General features: G+C 42.1%; 1 protein-coding gene across 2 annotated transcripts in view; it reads right to left on the bottom strand.

The window, feature by feature from the left end:
- Nucleotides 1-24176, bottom strand: part of CDHR1 (cadherin related family member 1) — a 428602-nt gene that overhangs the window by 395595 nt on the left and 8831 nt on the right. For both annotated transcript variants that reach the window (XM_085608499.1, XM_085608507.1), the window contains exon 2: nucleotides 14885-14980. In XM_085608499.1, the coding sequence (XP_085464625.1) occupies nucleotides 14885-14980 (96 nt within the window). The remainder of the gene's footprint in view (nucleotides 1-14884; nucleotides 14981-24176) is intronic.

The raw sequence follows: 24176 nt of genomic DNA on the forward strand, positions 1-24176 counted from the left end.
TTTTGAAATTCTCCAGATGGATTATATCCAGATGGAACGATGTCGAGGATTCAAATATGTTCTCGTAGTTGTCTGTGCTCTTTCCCGTTGGACAGAGGCGTACCCGGTTTCAGATTACACTGCCCCGACTACTGCCAAACAGTTAGTTCGAGAATTCTTCCCACGATACGGTTTACCACGTGCTGTCTACTCAGATAACGGCCAGCCGTTCTCATCCGAACTAATGAAACACGTTTCACTTTTGTTAGGTTATCAGTGGAAATTCCACTGTGTCCGACACCCCGAGGCAGCAGGTCTCGTGGAAAGACATAATCAAACTTTGAAAATCAGATTGTCCAAAATATGCAGGGAAAAAGGTGTCGACTGGGTAGTAGCATTACCAGTTGCACTCTTTTACATGAGAATGGTAGCACACTCTCGAACAGGGCTATCCCCGTATGAGGTGATCTTTGGCAGACCACCAAATATGTGGGGGACGCCTATACCACGTAAAATAACTGATATTGACTGTAATATGCTGACAGATTATTTGGCTTCCTTGATGTCTGCACTACAATCTTGTCGTTCACAGGTAGCTGCAGCTTTTCCTGACAACACTGAGGTGAAACCCCATGACGTAATTCCGGGGGATCTCGTCTTAGTGAGGAACTTTGATCGAAAAACTCAGCTGGATCCTAGGTGGAAGTCGCCTCAACTGGTCTTACTCACCACAAGGACAGCCGTGAAGATCGAAGGCAGAAAAGGCTGGGTACATTCAAGTCATATCAAGAAATTTTATGGACTACCATCAGATATAAAAACTACACCTCGTGTGTCTTCACCCATTGACTCAAAACTTCCTTTGGTTGACTCAGGTAGTCACGAACATTATAAACTAAAACTCCGATCTAATCAGTCAGGAAATTTGATTGTTTAAGTCCTCTCCAAGGTGAAGCGGTTGAATTTGTCTCTGACATGTATCCCTTAGATCTGAATAGAGAAAGAACCCGAAAAATGTTGAAACGACATACATACTGTAAATCACTGCGTAGTCATTGCACAGTGACGTTATTAATTTTGTTTTTCCTAAGTCTTTCAATAATTACTGCAAGTATATTGTTGCACATATGTTATCCTATTTCTAGACATGTTTATAATATTACTGCTGAACATTCTTTTAGCGAATTACCTCCGCATGAATTGTCATACAGATTTGCGCTGCGCAATAACACTTTTATTAGTATGTTACATCATTCCCATCAGGTTAGCAATGCTACAAATTGTTGGATATGTGGCCGACTCCCTCCCTATCAGAACTATGAAGGAATTCTACCTCTTTTTCCATACCCGTTCACACACAACGGCTCCTGTGGAGCATGGTTTAGTTTACTTAATTCCCAAGATTCGAACTCTGCAGTTTATCAAGACAATGGGGTATGGGGAAATCTGAACTTAGTTTTACTTAAAGTCTGCCACCCCAACAAGGAGGGACTTCCCAAAAGAACAGGAACTGATCTAGAAAATGAAGTATATGGATTAGGTAATTTTACGCTTAATCTCCTGATCTTGAATGTCGAATCCGAAGCTAATCCAAGTTTGCCCGCCATGTCAGTATTTCCAGTAAAAGGTGAATTATGTGTAAGAAAGAATGGTTCCATACATATGGGCCATAGTAGATGCACCACTGTAATACAATTCAGTGATCAAGGCAAGTCGACATTTAGAGCTTCCCGCCATTCCTATTTTATATGTGGTCAGACGGCATATGTACGTTTGCCTCTAGATTGGGATGGTACCTGCTACATTGGATTCCTTTTGCCACCTGTTTTTCTAGCTCCTCCTGATTATCACAGAAATACTCATTTAGTACACAATAGAGAAAGGAGAGATCCCCCAATAGTCGATTACACTGAAACAGCATGGGAAAAATACACAGATTTCAATAAAGGTCTCTTTCCCTATATAGGTACCGTTACTAATAGTAAGCTGATACGTAGATTAACTAGAACACTGGAAGCAGTAGTGAACGAAACTATTTCCGCCTTAGGCAATTTAACAGAAGAGCAGTCTGCTATGCGGATTGTTGTGCTTCAAAATCGTCTTGTCCTTGACGTCATCCTGGCCGATAGGGGCGGAGCTTGTAGGGTCATCGGATCAAGCTGTTGCATTTTCATACCAGAAAATTCGCTATCTGTATATAAAGCTATAACGCGCCTTCATAAGATTGTAAGCCAGATACACCAGAATCCAGGCACCTGGACTTGGTCCGGTTGGTTTTGGAGCGTGTTATCAGCCTGGGGATGGAGAGTTCTATCCTTCCTAGGTATTGGCCTTCTCATACTATTCAGTTGCTGTCTATGCCTGCAATGTGGACCAGCGATTTGTGGTCTGTGTGCCACATCGTGTATTCCACATCAAGATTTTCGTTCGAGATCCCGGAAGAAGAAAGAAGAACAAATGATGCTATATGAACAGATCAATGGATTAATGAAGATTGATATCTCTTGACGGGCAAGTAGGGGACAAGGAGGGAATGTGGAAATATGGATTTTTCTGGTCAGTTATGTCCCCTATCTTGGACCCCAACGGTTCTATGTGCATGTTACAAGTACATGTATGTTCCCTCCAGTTCCAGTTATGAAGACGCAAATACATGTGCGTCCACCGTTAACATGTCCTCTTTCAGATCCGCCATGAATGGGCCGGATATTCCATTCCTAAGTACGAAAGGCCACCGCCTTTATATGGTTCACTTATGCCATTTTACAGTCCAGGCAAGTAGGCCCTGATTCTGTCATCAAGCTTTTCCTGCTCTCTACCTCTGAAGCTCCAGTCCGAGCCTGCATCTGTGACCATGAACTTTGTCTCATCCCCTGCGCGGCTCACGATGCCTGACATCAGCTTGCTGCCTGCCAAGAACTGTATTTCACCTTCGGAAATTATCTGCTCCGCTCCCTGCCCAATGCATTCCTGTCTAGTAGCTTAAGTAAACATTCTGCCAGCTACCGAGCAAAGGCCCGGCTTCTCTGTCTTTATGCAAGTAATTCATAGCCCTGTTACTATGGAAGATTCCTGCCCTCGCATCTAGTGTAGACACTTAGACGCTTGTACACGCACTAACAGTCAGCATAGTCAGTATAGAATAAGATTCTACTCCAAGAAGGCCTCTCTTTTGGATAACATAGTTCCTTAAACATAGGATGTTAGATATGATTTGGGATTAGGTTGACTTGACCCTCCAGACATTTGTCGCCACATGTAGAGCTAAATGTCAAGTCCCCTTCACCCCCTAGCTGCACGTCAATCACACGTCATGCTGCTGCGCGCGCATCTCTGCAAAGTATTTCTGCTGACATTGCGAAATTATTTCATAGGTCCACCCATATGTAACATCACAACCAATGACGTTTCCTTGTTACTCTCAATTACGCCTCCTTCAGCTACGCATGTGAAATGTTATCTTTGCTATCAATTGTTACGCCTCTCGCATTTGCTCCACTGTAATGCCTATTGTATAAAAGTAATTAATTATCAATAATGTATGTACTTCACTTCCTGAGCCTCCGTGGTGATGGAACCTGGAGTCCACGATTTCGAAATCGTTTATTGGAATAAAGCCCGTTCTTAACCTCTAATACCACGGATTCTGCCTCTTATTTATTGAGCTATTTTTATTATGTTCTGTATCAAATTAAGTCCCGGTAATTAAATTATTTACCACAGTCAGAATTATAGGTAGGCCAAGTCTTCCAAGAATAATCATCCCTGGTTTCTAAATTTCCAAAGCACAAAAGAGCAACAGAACTGTATTTCCCACACCTTCATAATTGTGCTATTCATTTATCAGGCCAAAGGAGAAACTGGTCTTGTGGGTGGAATACTCAGTGATCCCCAAAATTGGCAATTGATTTGCACATTGCTTCTCCCTATCTGGAGAGCAGCAGTGATAAAAAAAATGATGGGCTAGAATACGCCTGTGAATGACCAGCAGTGGCTGAGAATCCACCTATCACCTTTTGTTGGTTGAAATCCATGAATGAAACACATTCTCTCTACTCAGATATGGCACAAACTGGAAGCTCTTAAAGTTCTTGAGCTTCATTATTTCAGAATACCACATAATGAGAATCCCATAGGGTACACAGTTTCATTAGAGGTTACAGGAGTTAGTTAGCCTCAGTTTTAGTGCTTAGGGTAGTTGTTTTAGCTGTACTCTAGTCTCTTACCTAGACAAATCTGAAAGTAAATATTTTTTTTCAAATGTATTCTTCATGATAATGTTTTCCACTTCCCTTCTGACAGATATGCTGTAATTGTTTCTTAATTGCTCTGATTTGCATGTTTATGTATAGGTTAAACAATTGCGCATGTGTCATCATTATACTCGATGATGACAGTGGTAAGTATGTTAATAGGTGCCAGTTCTTTTTAGTAAACAATAAGTTTTCTAAGTGCCACTTAATGTGCTTTTGGTTTACCACTACTAACTATTTTGTTTGGAGAAATTCTCAAACAATGACATTCCCTAGTGTGTATCCTTCACAATACATCAAACAGAGTAAAGATTGTAATACAGGTGTATGATACTAGAGAGGAGGGAGGTCATGGACTATGTTACCCACAACACAAACGCAGATTATATATGAACGAAATCCATCATTTTCAAAAAGAATTTGCAAAGGACATCTGGTACTGCTGAGCTCTGTGGTATCTGATGCCTGCTGACCTGGCCTCAGTTAATCGTACTGTTCTTAAAATGATAGCCTATTTACCAGCCATCTTGTAAATAAACTGTAGATGCAGATATAAGGTATCAGATTTAATATGTTTAGTGATGCATGTTGAGCACTGCTGCATAGAATGTTTGTATTGACAAACTTGAAATAAAATCCGATTTCTCTAATGTTTAGCAAATTTGTAGTGCCAATGTGAATCTGTATAAAAAAAGTTAATGAAATTATTAGATTATAATTACCTATAGGCTTTACCCATGTTTTAACTATGATACATTATTTGGAGCAGCAGTGTTTAGCAAGAAACCCATATGGCATCATACATGTCACCGCTTCTCTCCACTGTTATTGAAAGAGCTAAATGTTGTTAATTCAAAAGGAACCTTCAATATTGGCTCAGAGCTGGATAGAAAATGATCCCCGTGACTTTTAGGTAATACCTGTCTGTGAACGGTCCTTGATGTAAATATTTATTTTCACTTTAGGTGCCAACACCAGCATGTAGGCTGCATTTAGTTTGATAATTGGGTAGAGAAACTGAGCTATTCTTTGGAATGGCGACGTTATCACATTGTTCTGAAAGATAATTAAGGATTCAGATTGAACAACAAATATATGTGACTTCACAAAGACTTATAACGCTCTGGAATCTAGGAATGAAGCCTTAATAGTGTTAGTTCTGACCTGGAAGGAATGAACAAGAGAGTGAGAGAGCGATACAAGAAAATAACTATCCATCTTGGACTGGTCAGGGCTTAGCAATGCACAGATCTCTCTGAATACACTTTTTCTTAGAGGCCAAAACATTTACACAAGAATTGCCTAATAAAAACACACTTCTATGTAATGGGATCTAACGTCAATATTTCCCTTTATAACTCTGTAAAAACTATGGGGTGCAGGGGATATGTGGAAAGCAATGCCCAGCAGCATCGCAATGCTGCAAGAAAAAAAAAATTACTGGGGTTTATGAACTTCAGTACAGAACATGTTTCTGTAAAGTGCAGATGAAAGACTCCACTGCAGCACTTCTTATGACCCTATTATTAGTTGGGTCCATTACAAATTAGCTCTACCTCTTGCCTCATGTGCACCTGTATTTAACCATCAGGAGGAGGAATGTTAAAAATTAGACCACACTTTTGCACATTCCATAAGGGTTATGATGTGTTGCAGACCTCCTGTAGACCCTCCATGGAGGAGCAAGACTTGGAGACATAGTCCCCAGCACAGCAACGACTGCATGTTAGGGCACACACAGTTCAAACCTTCTGGCTGGTCCTAGATTTGGGCATACTCTGCTCAGGGGATAATGCTACTTTTTTGCTCAGGTAATACTGCCCAGGTGTGGATAATGCCACCTTGCCAAGATGGGGCTGGATTACTACTCTTTGCAGTCACACACATTGTGAACTTAAAAATATGAACAGCATCTTCTTTTGTAAGTTCACAATATAGAACTGATGTTAAATAGCTCTTCTTACCTATGTGCACATTAGCGACTTACGTAAACATTGACTAGGCACCTACTTTACAAACTAAGTCAAAGATGAAAAGACACTAAGTAGTCCCGTACACCGGTTAAATTAATGGTCAAAGTTGGAATTTCACCATGAATGTATGTTGAGATGGGACATCAATTGGCCTGAACAAAAATGGCATAGAGAGCATAATGACAAATGTGCCTTTAGTGAGCCCCTTTGAGGACCCTTTGCACCACAGTGGACCAACAAAATTAGTGATTTCAGCATATGTTGTTGAAACCTAAACTAAATTGAACATTCATGCCTTTTCAAGTCAATCATTACACCTGCTGCATCAAAGCTAGGAACCTTTTAATATATAATACCACACAACTCTATTACAGATATAATAGGTTCATTGATGCTAATACCCCAAAAAACTAGCTTCTAAAATGGAGAAACTGCTAGTGATTGTAGCTGTAGCAAAATATATTACAGACATGCCAATATGTCAATTTAAGTCTGAACTGTGACTCCAGACTCTATACAGACAAATGTTTAATTGATTAGTCAGTTTGTGTTCAACTTAAATTGCTGTTATTAAACTTGCTAACATTGTAGTTATACATTACATTCAATGCCAATGGTTCTGTCAATCATAAGCTTTTTTTTGTGGTGGACAGTGAAAACGATCACATTTTTTACTATTGTAGAGTTACCACCAAAGGAATGCCAGCCTAGGGTTGGATGTAAGGTCTCTGAAAGTCCCCACAGAACTCAATATGGGCATTGTAGAACAGAGATCCATGTCCACTGTCTGCTTTGTCAATGGAATGCTAATTAATTTTAGAGGCTGCATTCTTGCTTATTTAATGTTTAACACATGAGAACTCTAGAGGTTAAGCCAAACCATCAGTTGTGTTTGGAGTGGCCTTCTTGGAATTTTGAACATAGGACATTCATACTAAACTGAACATTATCATTTAATCAAATGCTAAAAGAGAGAGTGGATGATAAAGATGTCTTTTGATAGCACACCTACTCAGTTTCCTGGCAACTGTCTTAAATTTCCCACGACCATAGAAACACAAATGTAATCTAGCATGTAAGCTTTAACAAACTCAAACCCTTGTACTACATATGTAAGGAGCTATGTGCTACACAAGACAATCCTTCAGGTTTGACAGCAGAGCTGAATTTGTTGACACAGACCTCTTGAGCATGAAAAAGAATACTGAATTCAGCAGGGCTAGAATGGCTTACCATCTCCACTCCTCCAGGTCTGTATATAGGCTCATATCTGGGTGTTTTCATGAATGGGAGATTGGGGATGCAATTGGTATTGTGTTCTGTGGCACAGATCCGAAGACCAGGTGGCAAAAACGATCTAAATTGTGGTATACATCGGGATCTGAAGCTCTGGGCCTGGTGAGAATAGGTAATACCTTGAAAATGGGGACTGAATGCAGTAGAACACTTGTTATTTCTGAACACTATTGATAGATCAGAAAGTTTGAAAGAGGATTTCTCAAGAGGACAGTCTACCTTGCAACACAAGAAAAGGATACAAAGGTGGCAGGGTTCCATCTATCTCACTCACACCAAATCATGATATATTAGTCAACAATAAAGGATCAAAAAACTGGTGATCCAGGAGGGAATAGTGGCCAACCAGACAGACCTCAACCGGGGCAAATGCAAACCTATCAAATTGTCTCCGAGCACTCAATAACAGTAAAATGTAGTCAAAGTCTTTAAATATTCTTCTTGTAGCTTGTTCTCATGTAGCATCGTCATCAATATTCTATGCAATATGTGTTTCATCGTTGGAATTAATCGCCATTGACTTCTTTATGGCTATTTCAAATGTATTGTACATTGCGTTCTGTATTCTCAAACCATAGATACAATGGCAGGCAGTCCAAATTGCTGTATACAGTAAACGTCAAATATGTAGTTAAGACAATATTGGCTCATGTAGACAATAAAATATTCATCATTTAGTAGGACAGATTCACCACCCAAGGTTAGTATTCTGTGTATGATTTCGTTCTCACAGGCACCAGTATCTGGGATCCTCACAACACAGTTTTTCATCTCATAGAAAAACTGCTAACTGTAGATCTCAATACTGAGGCTGAAGTTTCCTCAGAGAGGGATGGGCTTAATCCCTCCCAGAAAGAGAATACAATTCCATTTTGCAATCCTAGTTGAGATAAGAATTTTGAAATGCTTTGGCCACCTTTGAATGCATGAGAAGCTCCTGAATTTAAATATTCAAATGCCAATTTGAGATGAATATTTAATAGCAGAGACCGCTGCACCTAATTCAGGAACTATTAGAGCTTTCGTACATTATATAAGCCCTCCTTCAAATGCTTCTACTGCTACTACTCACACAGATTCCTCATATTAATCCTTCAAGGAGCAAAAAAGACATGATGGAGCATATCTTAATCTAATGTTTGCGACAACTGAGAATCGAATACTCTTGCCACTGCTCCACCACAGTCAACAAAGCACGTATGACGTTTTTTCACAAAATCAAGAACTGAATAGACCAGAATTTACACTTTGTATGATCTCCATAATTCCCCATTTCAAAGTCAATGTCTGGATGAGAATTGCACAACCAATCAGACCCATAATGGCAAAATGTAAATCTCAAAGGCAACAACATTAAGGAACACACAAATGCCCAAAACAAGAACAAATGCACCAGGGTAGGCATAAGGCAGGCAGAGGGGTCAAAAGAAGATGCTGACAAGAATCAGAGAGTCAAAACTTAAAACAGTTCCAAAAAAAGAGAACAAAATCAAAATCTCCCATGAGTCAGAAGTGATAAAAATGATGTTCTTAAGGAATTATGAAATGTTTATTATTGACTCTAGAATGGTATACATTGAACCTGCAATGGACTACAAACCAAAATATCATACCATATTACTATTAAAGATTTAAGTTCTTGCTGTACCCATGGCTTCATAAAACAGAATCCCGCCACTGTCTGTATTGTAGAACTACTGTTCACACCTGATGTCACATTTACATATCAAAGGTTTTCAAAACTGGCACACAGCATACCTGTAAAACCAGAAGATATTACCCTATGTTACATTAATTTTGGACTCAGATATGCTCATTACTCTAGCAACTGTTAGCACAAGGGCAATTATTATATAGCCCATTTCGTTATCACCACTGAAATTGCTTTAAGATTACAAAGTGTAAATAGTTCAATAAACGTTCAACAACAACTCTCTTTCAAGTCAGACATATGATCAATAAAAATAAAAAGTGAATAATTGAACAATAAATACATAAATGCTATATGCCATAACTGTTTGTTAGGTTTATTGCAAATTCTCTGGGCAATGAGCATATTTACTTAATTTTATATATTCACTAAAGTAATTCACCAATGGTAATTGCCCAGGTTATGATATTCATTGAAAGTAACATATTGATCTACATAATAAGCTTCAGCAGCATCAACATCAATATCTATATGTTTTGGTTTTGAGGTACAGCATCGTCTTGAATTCTTTTGATACAATTTGGACCTTAAAGAGTAACATAGTTCAAGAGTCGACAAGGAAATGTTGTAGGGTATCATATTCTCTGCTGTAGGGTATCACAATCTAAAATGTATTAAAGCAGTCAATTCAGCCTGTCACACTTTTCGAAGAAAGCTACTAGAATGAATGATTGAATGAATGAAATACATTTATAGAGCGCACGGCTACTCAGCAAGAGTGTCCCGGCGCTAATGGTCTCAAACTAACAGACCTAACACACACCTAGCACTGAAAGAGACAGGTTTTGAGAATCTTCTTAAAAACCATCAGGTCAGCTGTAGATCTGAGAGAAACAGAGAGTTGGGTCCACGTTTGAGCTCCCAGAAGCCTGAAAGATGTGTCCCCAGCCCGGGCCAGGCAAATTCTGGGGATGCAGGCCAGGCCCATGGAGGATGACCTCAGGGATCTGGCAGGCAAGTAGTGGCTGACTCTTGCCCTGAGGTAGCCAGTGCCCTTACCATGAAGGGCTTTGGGGAACATTACTAGGGCGTTAATCTTGCTTCATTTTACTCTAAGGAAGCCAATGTAATGCCTTAAGATGTGGGGTCCTGTGGGTCATGGGCTTAAGCCTAAGGACCAATCAGGCCGGGGCATTTTAAACCACTTGAAGATTCTGGAGGAGATATCCTGGAAGGCCCAGGTACAGTATGTTAGCATAGTCCAGTCTAGAAGTAACCAGAGCCAGGACCACGGTTTTCCTGGTGTTGAGTGAGAGAAGAGGAAGAAACTTTCTCAACATACGTAGCATGCCAAAGCAAATGCCCACTACAGACTGGACATGGGGTCTCATAGAGAGAGTTCTGTCAATGTAGATGCTGAGATTCTTTACCATGGATTGGGCTGAGAGGGGAGGAGACATCTCATCTGGCCAACATTGTCTCCAATCCACGGCAGATGGAGAGCAAAAAAAGACAATTTCCGATTTCTCATAATTAGATTTAAGTAGGTTCCTATTGAGCCAGGTGAACACCTTAGTGAGGCATGATCTGTTCCTTTCACCATCAAAATCGGTTCCCTTCTCACAGGTGAAAATCAGCAGCATTTCATCGGCATCTGAGATTATTTTGGAACCTCAAGTTTCTGTCAGAGATGCGAGGGGCAACATAAAAAGGTTGAAGAGAGTAGGGCCTAGAACAGAGCCCTGTGGGACCCCCACTTTCATGTTGGGCATGGGGGAAGCAAAAGGAGCGCCTAAATTTCCTGGCTTCTGTCCTCAAGTAAATAGGCTAGCCACGCGAGCTCAGATCCGCCTATGCCAAGATCACTTAACCTCTCCAGCAGCCTGTCATGAGGGAACATATCAAAGGCCGCTGACAGGTCCAATAACATATGGATAGCTCTGCCACCTTGGTCAAGCTTTTCCTTGATGTGCTTGGTAAAAGCCAACAGAGCCGTTTCCGTACTATAATTAGCCCTGAAGCCAAGACCTAATTTTCCTAAAAAACACAGTGAAGCACGCATGGTTGTTGAGGCCACTTACACTATTTACAAGCTGTTTTTGTTAACTTTTATGAGAAATTATGTATTGAGAATATAATATAATCTTAAAAAGAGATAATATTTTTAAAATTAGTTCTTGATCGTAGAATCTCTATTTTCAAGCCACAATTATGCCAAAAGACCATTATCGCGAACAAACTAAAAAATCTACTTACTCAAACATGAGACACGGCTGCAGGGAGAAATGGTTTAATTTTATTAACCATTTTAGAATATTTTGTTACATATTTTCCTAATAGGCAAGCACATTTTTATAGATGAAAATCAAACTGACATCTCTAGGAATCATTCACACTTTATGATGTCAACAAAATGGACAGAAGTCAAATACTTTGCTCCCCTTACTTCTTTATCTCTAACTGAGGATGGCAAGTATTGCACCATGAATCATACCAATCAACCAAAAATAAATTTGTTTGATGTGATGCCCCACCCCAAAGTAACACAGGTTTTTTTATACAAGCATAATGTACCAGAGTGAGTTATAAGGGCTAAAGTCTACTTTGAAAGTTATCCTGTATGGCTTGTCCTGGCTTGTCCTTGTAGATGCAAATAATTCTACAGACAGGCCAAATCACATAAGATGAAGTTTCCTAGCATTTACACAAAGACTAGTAATACTGCCTATTTTACTCCTATGACCACATAATCCATTAAGTGGGCTCTTATACTCCTTGCTCAAGTCTCAAGATGACCCCCCTTTCATATGTTACTTTCTTTGCTCTGTGCTTTGATAAATAAAAATTAGCAATTAAGATCCGTCCATAATGTACCCTTTTCCTCGTTTAGGTTGTGTTCATCTTTTAATGGTCATTGAAAATGACATTCCTGTAATAATGTAAGATACAACTTTAAGGGTACAACCGTTAATTCAGGTAATTGTTGATTGGGAACATCATTCTCTGTATCTTCTCAATACGCTATCATCTTTTCACTTGCCGCATTTATAAACTATGGCATATTATTTGGGGGTTAAAATCCATGTAGATTCAGATCACAAATTCTTTTGGTGCATTTAATCCTCTAATCTCTTAAATGTTTTCTTTATTTCAACAATTGGATCCTCTGTTTCTTAGACTATTCGCCTGCATACTAATAGTTAAAACAGCCTTCTGTTATATTTTTTCTATATTTTGAGACATCTTAGTTATCTTCAATATCCCGGGAGTCTTTTAAAAAATACATGTCTTATATTAAAATGTATTTACGGTTTCATGAAAGTGCCAACATTATATAAATGGCTATGGCAAACACTGCAGGAAATGGCTCAACATCCCCTTGATTTACAATAACATTTTGGGTTGTTCTTTATAGTACATTGCCACACCATAATCCTTTCCACAACAAATTTAATCCTTGGTGTGGTGCTTTTTGGTATGAAAGATATAGAGTGTTTGTAAACATGAAGAATACATTTAGAATCTCTAGTGCAAAGTTCAACACTCCACAAAGATTGGAATTTGCAAGACACATTCAAATTAGTTTAATACAAGTCAGATCAAAAAATGCTATTGTAGCTCAGAATGTGTAGAAACATACAGAGAGATTCTATCTTTGTTATGGTTACCTAAAGTGTGGAGAAATTAAATGTTGTCATAAATGGCTTCTTTCTGCTTATCACTGTTGATCTAGAAAAAAGGCAATAGAAGGAAAGCCACTTTCATTTTGAAATTTGAAACTGCAGCTTTAAGTATTCTCCACGTCCACCTTTCCCCACAACTGCTGACTCTGGCAGCAGGTATTGTGATGCTAAAACTCAACTGTAATAAGTTATTACAGTTGAGTGACTACATCTTTTCCTTATTACAGATAAATAGGAAGGTATCAAGTCGCTTGCAATAAGGAAATTAGAGATGGGCATTTATACACAGATTGCAGGCTCTCATGTATTATATAAGGCACATAATTAGATTTAGAATAGCAGGTAATAGCTGTGGTATAGAAGTACTGTATTGGTAAAATGTATGATCCAATGGGGTTGATTGTAATGGAAAATAGGAAAATACACTGAGCATGGTAATTCTAGAAGCTTAGTTTGCTTGGGAAATCACTTTGATATGTCTCATAAACAATTTATAGGTTTTACCAATTCTGCACATAAACACCATGACCCTCATTACAAGGGGCCCAGGAAAGGGGCCAGAATTTCCCCATCGTCTGAATTACCAAGACCAAGGGATAGTAACTCAGAGGGATGGGAAAATCCTGTCCATATTAGCTGGACACAGAAGGGCCACTAAGAAATGAGGAATTATTGGGAAAACCAGCAATTTAGGTCCAATCCTGGTCGATGGCAATTTGTCATCTGGGCCAGATTTTTAACTGGATTCTCTCCAGATAAAAGTGGAAAAAATCATAATTCCAACGTAGGAAGTAACCAGCCATTTCTATACTTCAACACTGAAAAACCTTAAGAAAATACTTTTAAAGATGATCCACTACGTCTGAAATCTTGCCAATGAATAGAGGATTAAGTATTATGCCTATGAAATATTACCCTTTAAAACCCAGTGCCTAATGTGAGCTGATGGTTGCTGGTGGGGGGCACCAGCACTTTTTTTGGGGGACCTGCACCTATTTTATCCCAATCTGAAGTTTCCAAAGAGCAAGAGAGGTTGGTTGGTGAGCAGTTTTGGGCACAGGCACTCATTCTTTTACAAACAAATCACTGTCAAAGCATTTCCGTTTTTAAAATATTGTTTTCAGAGTGATATTGTTAATATATTATAGGGAAAACATTCATGATTACATTAATTCATCTTAGTTTGTGGGAACTTTACTTTTTCTATGCCTCCTATTAACACTACGCCTTAGTTTAATACCTATATAGATGAAAGTATATATTTATTATTCATACATATTACCCTATACCTTCTCAGATATTATTGTTACCATAAAATAGATGCATAAAAAATGGCCAAACTGAGAGAAATGAAAGACATCAGTAACCAACTTCAGAAGGAAAGCATTTTGTATTTCTCTCCCAACATATTCTTCACCTGGAGTGTGGCACAGGTCTTTCCTAGGGAGAGAGTGGAGGCCCCATCATTTCAGAACATGTTGAATTGTAAAGACACATAGTTCTGTCAAAGAAAGGCAGAAGAACCTCAATGCATTCCAAGAAATCATTTGACAAATATGGTCCCACTTCAAGTCAGGCAAGCCAGGAGAGAGAACAAAAATGCGATCTAGAGAGTATACAATGATATTGAGCAAGACCACAATAACATAAGTTATGACCCAATATTTGGAATTTCATTATATCTGTTCATTTGTATTTTTGAATGAGTGAATTTAAAGTCATGTATTATGCCTAAGTGTAGAGCAACTATGGTTTAAAATATTTCCAAAAGATGTGTGTTTCAAAGCTATGTTTTGGGGATTAGATCCCATAATTTGCAGTATTCTCCTAAGGAAAAACATAATATGAAACTTTGAACTCTAGAATATTTCCAATGACACTAAATGTTTTGCGCATACAGCTCCCAGATGCCCAGAATAGATGCTGCTTCTGTTATGTAAGACAGCCAAAACTTTTGATATTGCATAAAATGTATAATACTCCATATAATGTAAACATGGACCACACTTGATCAAAGGTTTGGATTACTCAAAGGTTTTGCTTACTCACCAACGGCTGTGTCCTCAGGAAGGCTCAGGAGTGCCATGTTTCCGTTCATGATGCCAGGCCCATTATCAAAGAAATATGGAGCATAATTGGTCTGACCTGTTAATACAAGAAACAGCAATGATATATTGTGCCAAAGTCCAGAGAAAGTTGAGATTGAACCACTCTCAGATTCCAAAATTCTTTATATTCTTCAACAGTTTTAGATGTTTGAAAGAACTCATATCATCAACTCCTCACAAAAGTATAATAAGAAATACACCGGGCACCACTACCTACCCGGGGCTACATTAAATAAATATATGTAGGGGGCCACACAGACCACCACCTCTCAGGGCAACATAACTGAAAAAGTTAGCGAGCCACACAGACCCCCTCTGGGATCACCACTTCCACCGGGACAACATAAAATAAATATATGTGATCAGAATGGACCCCGTACCAAGGGGACCACAACCTCCCCAGGGCTTCATAGACTAAATATCAGGGGGGCAATGCAGAAACCACAGGCCCTGGGGACCACTAAGTCCCCGGAGTAACATTATTTAAATATTTAGGAGGGCCACGAAGACCCCCCAGGGACCACCACCTCTCTGGGACAAGGTAAAATTGATATATGGGGGCTGCATGGACCCTCCCAGGCTCCCGGAACCACCACCTCCCCTGTTCGACATTAACTAAATAAAAGAGGGCCATGTGGACTCTCTGGGCCCTGGGGTAAACTAACTCCTGCAGCCAAATACTACTCTTTTAATGGGAGGGGTCTACGTGACTGCCTCCCTAGGCCAACTTCGGCCCCTAGGGTCCCATCTCCCAGTGCCCAGCCATGTTTTTCTGGGTGCCTTTAAGCCTACCCAGAGCACCCATTGTGAAATAGGACCACAGGGGAGCCTCCACGCCCCCCAGTCTCAGCTAGGTGCCGACTCCTGCAGAAGCCGGCATTGCTCCAGCAAGCAGGGAGTAGCTTTATATAGCAGCACCCTGCTTGCTGGAGCATTGTTTACATCTGTTTCCCTGCACACATATTTGTGTGAGGGGAACCAGAAGAAAAAACTCTGCTTTTTGCAACAGCCGCAGCTTGCAGAAAGTGGAGTTATGTTTGCTTTTGCTTGGCGGGAGCTGTCAGCTCCCACCAAGCAAAAGCCACAACTACCTCCCGAGGTTGGGCACCTCAGGATGTAGCAGAAGCCGGCCCTGGGGGGTGGCAGGCGCAAGGCCTTCTGTAGCTCTTTCAGGAGGGCCTTGGGCTACTTCTGCAGTGTTTGTTTTAGCCCCGGGGAGGTGGTGGCCCCCGGGGCCGGGGATCCGTAACTGACTTTTTTCATTATTTGATTGTAGCCCTGAGGGGGTAGTGGTCCCCGGAACACAGGGTCTGCGCGTCCCCATACAATTTAATAATTGTCCCAGGGAGGTGGCTGTCTTCAGGGCTGTGGGGGCCGGGCGGGCCCCCTGCATTCATTTAAACAGTGCGCTGGGGAGGTGGCAGTCCCTGGGGCTGCAGTGGAGCCGTGGGCCCCCAGCATGTATTTACTTTCATTTACCCAGGAGGTGGAAGCCCCCGGGGCTGAAGGGGGGGTCGTGCACCACCCCACAAACCTTTACATTCATTGCCCCCTTGGGAGGTTGCAGTCCCTGTGCCTGTGGGGGGCTGCACGGCGCACACACATTACTTTAAATTCACTGACCCGGGGAGGTGGCAGTCCCCAGGGCAGTGCATCCCCCTCCAATATAATGATTGCCCTGGGAAGGTGGCAGTCCCTGGTGCTGCTAGGGACCGCGTGGACCCCCTGCATTTATTTAAACAGTACCCCGGGGAGGTGGTGGTACCAGAGCTGAGTGGGAGGTGGCACGGGCCCCCCCATTCATTTTGTTTATTTAGCCCCTGGGAGGTGGCAGTCCCCAGGGCTGCGGCCCCCGCATTAGTTGGCAAACATCTGCCACAGGGAGGGAGGCTTCAAGCCGAGTCCTAAGATGGCTGACAGCATTTCCTGGTTGAAGTGTAGGCAGCCAATCAAATTACAGCACAGGGACTGTGGATCCGTGAGTCCACTGCAAGGATTCACTTCCCTAGATATCTATATTTTGTTAGCCTTGAATATCTTTGAAACTACTGAACAGTTTTACACCAAATCACAAAAAGAATGCTTTCTGGACCAACATCTAGCTTTCTGGCAAATTTGGTGTAATTCCATTCCGCGGTTTGGGCTGTAGTTGTGTTCAAAGTCCCTATTTGAAAATGCAAGGGGAAAACGTGTTTTGGGACCCCCACTTGACGGATCACCCCGAAACTTTCAACACAGCAGCCAGCTGCCTAAGTATAAGTTTTGATAAATTCATGAAGATTCGTCAATATATATATTCACTGAAAAAAACATAAGTTTCAGGGACGTTATAGTTAGTTGGACATTTGACTCATATAAAACCAGAAAAATTCGCCGGTTATAGTTAGTTGAGCTAACTATAACTCGCGCGCCTGCAATGCACTGCTGATGACGTCACATATTACATCACTCATGACATGGTCAGTGACATCACTCATGAAATCACTGATGACATCTCAAATGACATCACTGATAACATCACTGATGACATCATCCAGTGAATGTGTGTTTCTGTAAAGTTGAAATATTTTTCATGTATATCTATGCCAAGGTCTATTCAAGAATAAGTCGATGTAAAAGTGCCTGAATACATTATTTAGTAGATGCATGACTGACTCTATAAGTCAGTGATTGAATGTATGTTACTGAATGCATGGATTAGTGACTAGACTGTGTGAATGTCTCTCTTAGTCTCTCACTTGGTGTGTAAGCAGGTGCATGGCTTGGTGAGTAGTTACATCAGTGTGTATATGTGTTTTTCATTGATTGTATGAGTATCTGTATGGGGGTCTGACTGTCTATGTGGGTGTGTGGGTGGTGTCTGACTCTGTGCATACATGTCTGAATGGACGATTCACTGGTTCTATAGATTCAAAAGTGCATCTCAGAACATCTGTATAGATAGCTGACTGTGTAAACAAGTGTGTTCATTCGTGAATTGATGTCTCAGTTGTATATATGTGAGTAACTATATATGTTTTTACACAATATATGTGAGTGTTGGGGTGTATAATTGACTATGTGAAAGACAGTGATTGCAAGAGTGTCTACATACACAAATGTGTACATGTATTACTGATTGTACGAGAGAGTAAGTATGTGATAGTATCTATATAAATAAGGAAAGTAATGTGTGTATAAATAAGGCAGGTGTTGTGTATATATCTGCATAGGTGAGTATGATTGATTTTTGGCATTACTGAATAGATGTGTGAATAACTCTATGGATCAGTAGCACTGTGTAAATGTATATATACGTGTATGAGTGGATATTATACTGATGTAATTATGAGTGGCACCATGTATGAGTGACTGTATCAGTGTATATCTGGCTCACAATATATAGATAGGAATCAGTGGATGGATATCTAGTATCTGGTATTTGTGTGTCTATGCTTTTCAAAACGGTAGTCTGTATTTTACAGTGCGTCTATCAAAGGTTATATTACAGTGTGAAGAGGTGTGTCAGACTATCACGTGGATGATGTCATCAGTGATGTCATCAGTGATGTAATTTGAGATGTCATCAGTGATGTCATGAGTGATGTCACTGACCATGTCATGAGTGATGTAATATGTGACATCATCAGCAGTGCATTGCAGGTGCGCGAGTTATAGGTAGCTCAACTAACTATAACAGGCAACTTTCTCTGGTTTGGAGTCAAATGTCCAACTAACTATAACGTCCCTGAAACCTATGGTTCTTTCAGTGAATTTCTAAGGTTTTTTAAATGCTAATTCCTAACTATAACATCTGTAAAACCTATGGTTTTTTTCAGTGAATTTCGAGGTTTTTTAAATGTTAATTTCATATTTGAATGTTTATAAAACCTATATTTCTTCAAATTGTTTTTTAATATTTTGCAACTCAATCATCCTTTTTTTAAACAAATTCCTTTGCGCGCGCTGCATCGCAAAATGCGATGCAGGGCGTGCAACAAAATTTGTTTTATATATTTAAATGTGTATCACCAAACCTTCCTCCAAGCACGAAAGAAGAAAGGGACACAGCGGGGCTCGTCTGGACTCTTTATTCACAAGAATTCGGCATGACCGGTTTCGGCGCACAGCCTTTATCAAATGCCTCAGTCCATTGAAAAGAGACCCCTTTGAATGTTCAAGAAGCTCCTCCCACCCAAATGGTAATTAATGGTATTTAAATGTGTACTTACCTCCGTTCATCCATATTCCGGTGTTTACATTTCCCCCCCTTCCCCTCCCCCGCCCCGCCTCACTGCCTCACCGAACTCCCTCCACGGACCGCTACTGCTTCAGACAATGGTTGCTGCTAACATCAACTACAACAGTAATCATTGGATCACACACAGAGATTCAATATTAAAAGAATCAATAATTTATGCTGCAGTAAGGTAGGGACAGTAGATGTGAAATAATACATAAATAATTCCATCGTAAAAGAACAACAACTTGTGGTGTACTGACACACAATCAAAAGATCTGAAATAATACACAAAAAGATTATATCATAAACGCTCCATCAGTTCTAGTGCACTCACATAACTACATCAAAAGCATTCAGCATGTGCACAGCCACTGATAATGCGTGCTGTAGACAGGCCGTACTAGGAGAAATATCTGTTGCCATCAACACTGCATCATCTGCAATACAGACTCAATCTGAATTATGAACACTGCTGTCTGCAGTGTAGGCCATAGAGAGCGGTCACAAAGGACCCACAGATACGTAAAGTGACTTCACCTACCCAGTTTGTCATCAGCGAAGCAACAAAAAAGAGTGTGCAAAGCCTACAATGATACATATGCATGGTGCAGACAGTACACACTGGAGCAATGTCTTTTCCTACAGGACTACATCATCTACAATAGCGACTCAATCTCAATTGTGAACACTGCTGTCTGCAGTGTAGGCCAGAGTGAGCGGTCACAAGGGCCCACAGCCACATGGCATTCACTTGAGCTCTACAGTTTGCAATACACAAACAAAAAATAAACGTGTGCATAGCCTGCAATGATGCATATGAGTGGTGCAGATAGAGCGCACTGGAGCAATGTCTTTTCCTACAGGACTGCATCATCTATAATACCGACTCAATGTCAAATGTGGAGTGTGGACACTGAAGTCTGCAGTATAGGCCAGAGAGAGCATTCAGCAAGGGCCCACAGTCACATAGCATTGACTTGAGCTCTACAGTTTGCAATACACGAAGCAAAGAAAACGTGTGCGGAGCCTGCAATGATGTGTATGAGTGGTACAGACAGAGCACACTACAGCAGTCTCTTCTCTTACAGGACTGCATCATCTACAATAGCAAATCGATCTGAATTGCAAACACTACTGTCTGCATTGTTAATTAAAAGCAGTACTCACACACACAACCATCAATACTTTTTCTCACTCCCTCTTTACAAAATAAAACAATATAAGTTACAGAGAACTCTACGATGAATAAATCAATATAATTCGAATTGGGATTTCATCTCTCCACAGTCTACACTATTCACATTTCCTTTGGACTTCCAAAAAAAGTGTGGTCATTTCACTAAACCTATAACTGATATAAAAAAACTTCTTGAAGCAAGTATACTAAAACAATATTGTGTATGTTTCAATAGACGTTCTAATTACTTAACTACTGGATTCTGTAATTAAACAATCACCACGCAATCTAAATTGTGAACCCTGCGAACCGCAGTCTACACCAAATCCAGTGGCCATTCACAACTCACAGCCACATACCGTTGGATTCGGAAGCACGGAGCTGGTTGCACCTGATCAGAAGGGGTACACAAAAATCTTCACAGACTTTAACTTATAACATCCTCAATCATAGAATCAAGACGCCATTTCACTGTTTGCACCTGCTGTACCACAGTATGCTCCACCGACTACTGTCAACCAAGCCCAATAATCATGCGTAGCAGTTAGCTGTGGAATCACAGACTGTGATGCACCTCAACACACGAACTTCTGAAAAAAGCAAGCAGCAGGTAATATCGGACATCATCCATTGTGGGATAAAGACACCGTTCCACAGTTGGGACCTAAAGTTGGATTATCCTGATCGAAGACAGTACCTTCATCTCCACTTTCAAATGCAGTTCTAATATCGTCCATTCAATCGATCAATCAAGAGCATTTGTAGAGCGCGCTACTCACCCACGAGGGTCTCAAGGCGCTGGGAGGGGGGGGGGGGTGCCGCTACTGCTCGAAAAGCCAGGTCTTGAGGTGCTTCCTGAAGGAGAGATGGTCCTCGGTCAGTCGTAGGGGGTGGGGAGGGAGTTCCACGTCTTGGCTGCCAGGTAGGAGAAAGATCTTCCTCCGGTGGTGGTTCTGCAAATCCGTGGGACGGTGGCGAGGGCGAGGCTGGCGGAGCGGAGCTGGTGGGTAGGTGTGTAGAACGTGAGGCGGATATTGAGGTATTCGGGGCCCATGTCGTGGAGAGCCTTGTGGGCGTGGGTGAGGAGTCTGAAGGTGATCCTCTTGCTGACGGGGAGCCAGTGCAGGTTTCTCAGGTGTGCAGAGATGTGGCTGTGTCGGGGAATGGCCAGGATGAGTCGTGCAGATGCGTTCTGAATGCGCTGGAGTCAATATCTGTAGTTTGGCGGTGGTCCCAGCGTAGAGGGCGTTCCCGTAGTCCAGTCGGCTGGTGACGAGGGCCTGGGTGACTGTCTTCCTGGTTCCAGTGGGGATCCACCGGAAGATCTTTCGGAGCATGCGGAGGGTGTTGAAGCAGGAAGATGTAACGGCGTTGACTTGCTTGGTCATCGTGAGGGAGGAGTCCAGGATGAATCTCAGGTTGCGTGCGTGGTCCGTGGGCTTGGGGGCGTTGCCCAGAGCAGGGGGCCACCAGGAGTCGTCCCAGGCAGAGGGGGATGGTCCGAGGATGAGGACTTCCGTCTTGTCTGAGTTCAGCTTCAGACGGCGGAGCTTCATCCATTCCGCGACGTCTTTCATTCCTTCCCGGAAGCTGGCTCTGGTGGGGTCGTTGGTGAGGGAGAGGATCAGTTGGGTGTCGTTGGCGTAGGAGATGATGTTGAGGCTGTGTTTGCGTGCGATGGTTGCGAGGGGGCTCATGTAGACGTTGAAGAGGGTAGGGCTGAGCGAGGATCCTTGGGGTACGCCGCAGATGATCTTGGTGGCCGCTGCGCGGAAGGGCGGGAGACGGACACTCTGAGTTCTGTCCGAGAGGAAGGAGGTGATCCATTCCAGGGCTTTTCTTTGGATCCCGGCGTGGTGGAGGCGGGTTGTCAGGGTGTGGTGGCAGACAGTGTCGAATGCGGCCGACAGGTTGAGGAGGATGAGGGCGGCAGTTTCACCGTTGTCAAGCAGGGTCCTGATGTCGTCGGTGGCTGCGATGAGGGCGGTCTCGGTGCTGTGGTTTGCTCGGAATCCGGACTGCGATGGGTCGAGGGAGCTGTTCGTCTCGAGGAAGGTGGTCAGCTGTTTGTTGACGGTTTTCTCGATGACTTTTGCGGGGAAGGGGAGTAGCGAGATGGGACGGAAGTTCTTGAGGTCTGTGGGGTCCGCGGTGGGTTTCTTCAGGAGGGCGCTGATCTCTGCATGCTTCCAGCTCTCCGGGAATGTGGCGGACGTGAAGGAGTTGTTAATGATGTCCCGGAGTTGGGGTGCGATGATGGAGTCGGCTCTGTTGAAGATGTGGTGTGGGCAGGGGTCGGCTGGGGAGCCGGAGTGGATGGTGTTCATCATGTGGGTGGTGTCTTCCGTGCTGACGGGGTTCCAGGTGCATAGGGTGGTGGTGAGGGGCGTTGGTTCAGTGGCTGGGTACGTAGTCTGAGCGCCGAATCTGTCGTGTATATCGGCGATCTTGCGGTGGAAGAACGTGGCGAGTGAGTCGCAGAGGTCTTGCGATGGCGTGATGTCGTTGTTGCTGGCGCTGGGGTTGGAGAGCTCTTTGATGATGCTGAAGAGTTCCTTGCTGCTGTGGGTGTTGTTGTCCAGTCGGTCTCTGAATGATGTCCTTTTGGTGGTGCGGATCAGCTGGTGGTGTTTGCGGATGGCGTTCTTGAGGGCTGTCATGTTTTCTGTTGACTGGTCGTGGCGCCAGGCTTTTTCGAGGGTGCTGCAGGATTTCTTGGAGTCTTTGAGATCGTCGGTGAACCATGAGGCTTTCTTGCTGTCGGGATTGCTGTCGGTGTGTTGTGAAGTCAACACACAGTTCTACTTTTGGAACCTAGAGTTGGTTGCAGCTGGTAGAAGGGAATACCTCCATCTCCACTCTCAGATACAGTTATAACATCATCCATTGTGGGATCAACATACCATTCCACTGTTGGGACCTAGAGTTGCTTGCACCTCATCAGAGGGGGTACACAGAAATCATCACAAACTGTAACTTCTAACATCCTCAATCATATAATTAAGATCCCATTTCACTGTTTGGACCTGCTCTAACACGGTGTATTCCAGCAATACCAGTCAACTAAGCCCAATAACCATGTGCAGCACTTAACCACAGAAGCACAGAATCTGATGTACCTTAACAGACAGAGTTCTGTGAAAAACCAGCAACAGGTAATATCGGACATCGTCCTTTGTGTGATCAAGACACCATTCCACTGTTGGTACTTAGAGTTGGTTGCGCCTCATCAGAAGTTATACACAAAAATTATCACACACTTTAACTTCTGACATCCTTAATCATAGAATTAAGACCTCGTTTCACTGTTCGAACATGCTGTACCTCTGTGTACTCCAACAACTGCAATAAACCATGCCTAATAATCATGTGCAGCAGTTAACTACAGAAGCACAGAGTCTAATCCACCTCAACGGAAGGAGTTCTGTAAAAATTAAGCAAATTCTAATATCGGACATCTTCCATTGTGGAATCAAGATAACGTTCCACTGTTGCAGCCTAGAGTTGGTTCCACCTGGTCAAAGGGAGTACCTTAATCTCCACTCTCAGATGCAGTTCTAACAGCATCCATTATGGCATCAAGACACCGTTCCACTGTTGGGACCCAGAGTTGGTTGCAGCTGGTCAAAGGGAGTACCTCCATCTCCACTCGCAGATGCAGTTCTAACATCGTGCATTGTGGGATCAAGACACCATTCCACTGTTCGGACCTAGAGTTGGTTGCACCTGATTGGAGGGGGTACACCGAAATCATCACATACTTTAACTTCTGACATCTTCAATCATTGAATCAAGACCCTGTTTCATTGTTCGGACCTCATGTACTGTGCTATA

Source organism: Triturus cristatus, chromosome 1_2, assembly GCF_964204655.1.
Source record: "Triturus cristatus chromosome 1_2, aTriCri1.1, whole genome shotgun sequence".
NCBI classification, from domain to species: Eukaryota; Metazoa; Chordata; class Amphibia; order Caudata; family Salamandridae; genus Triturus; species Triturus cristatus.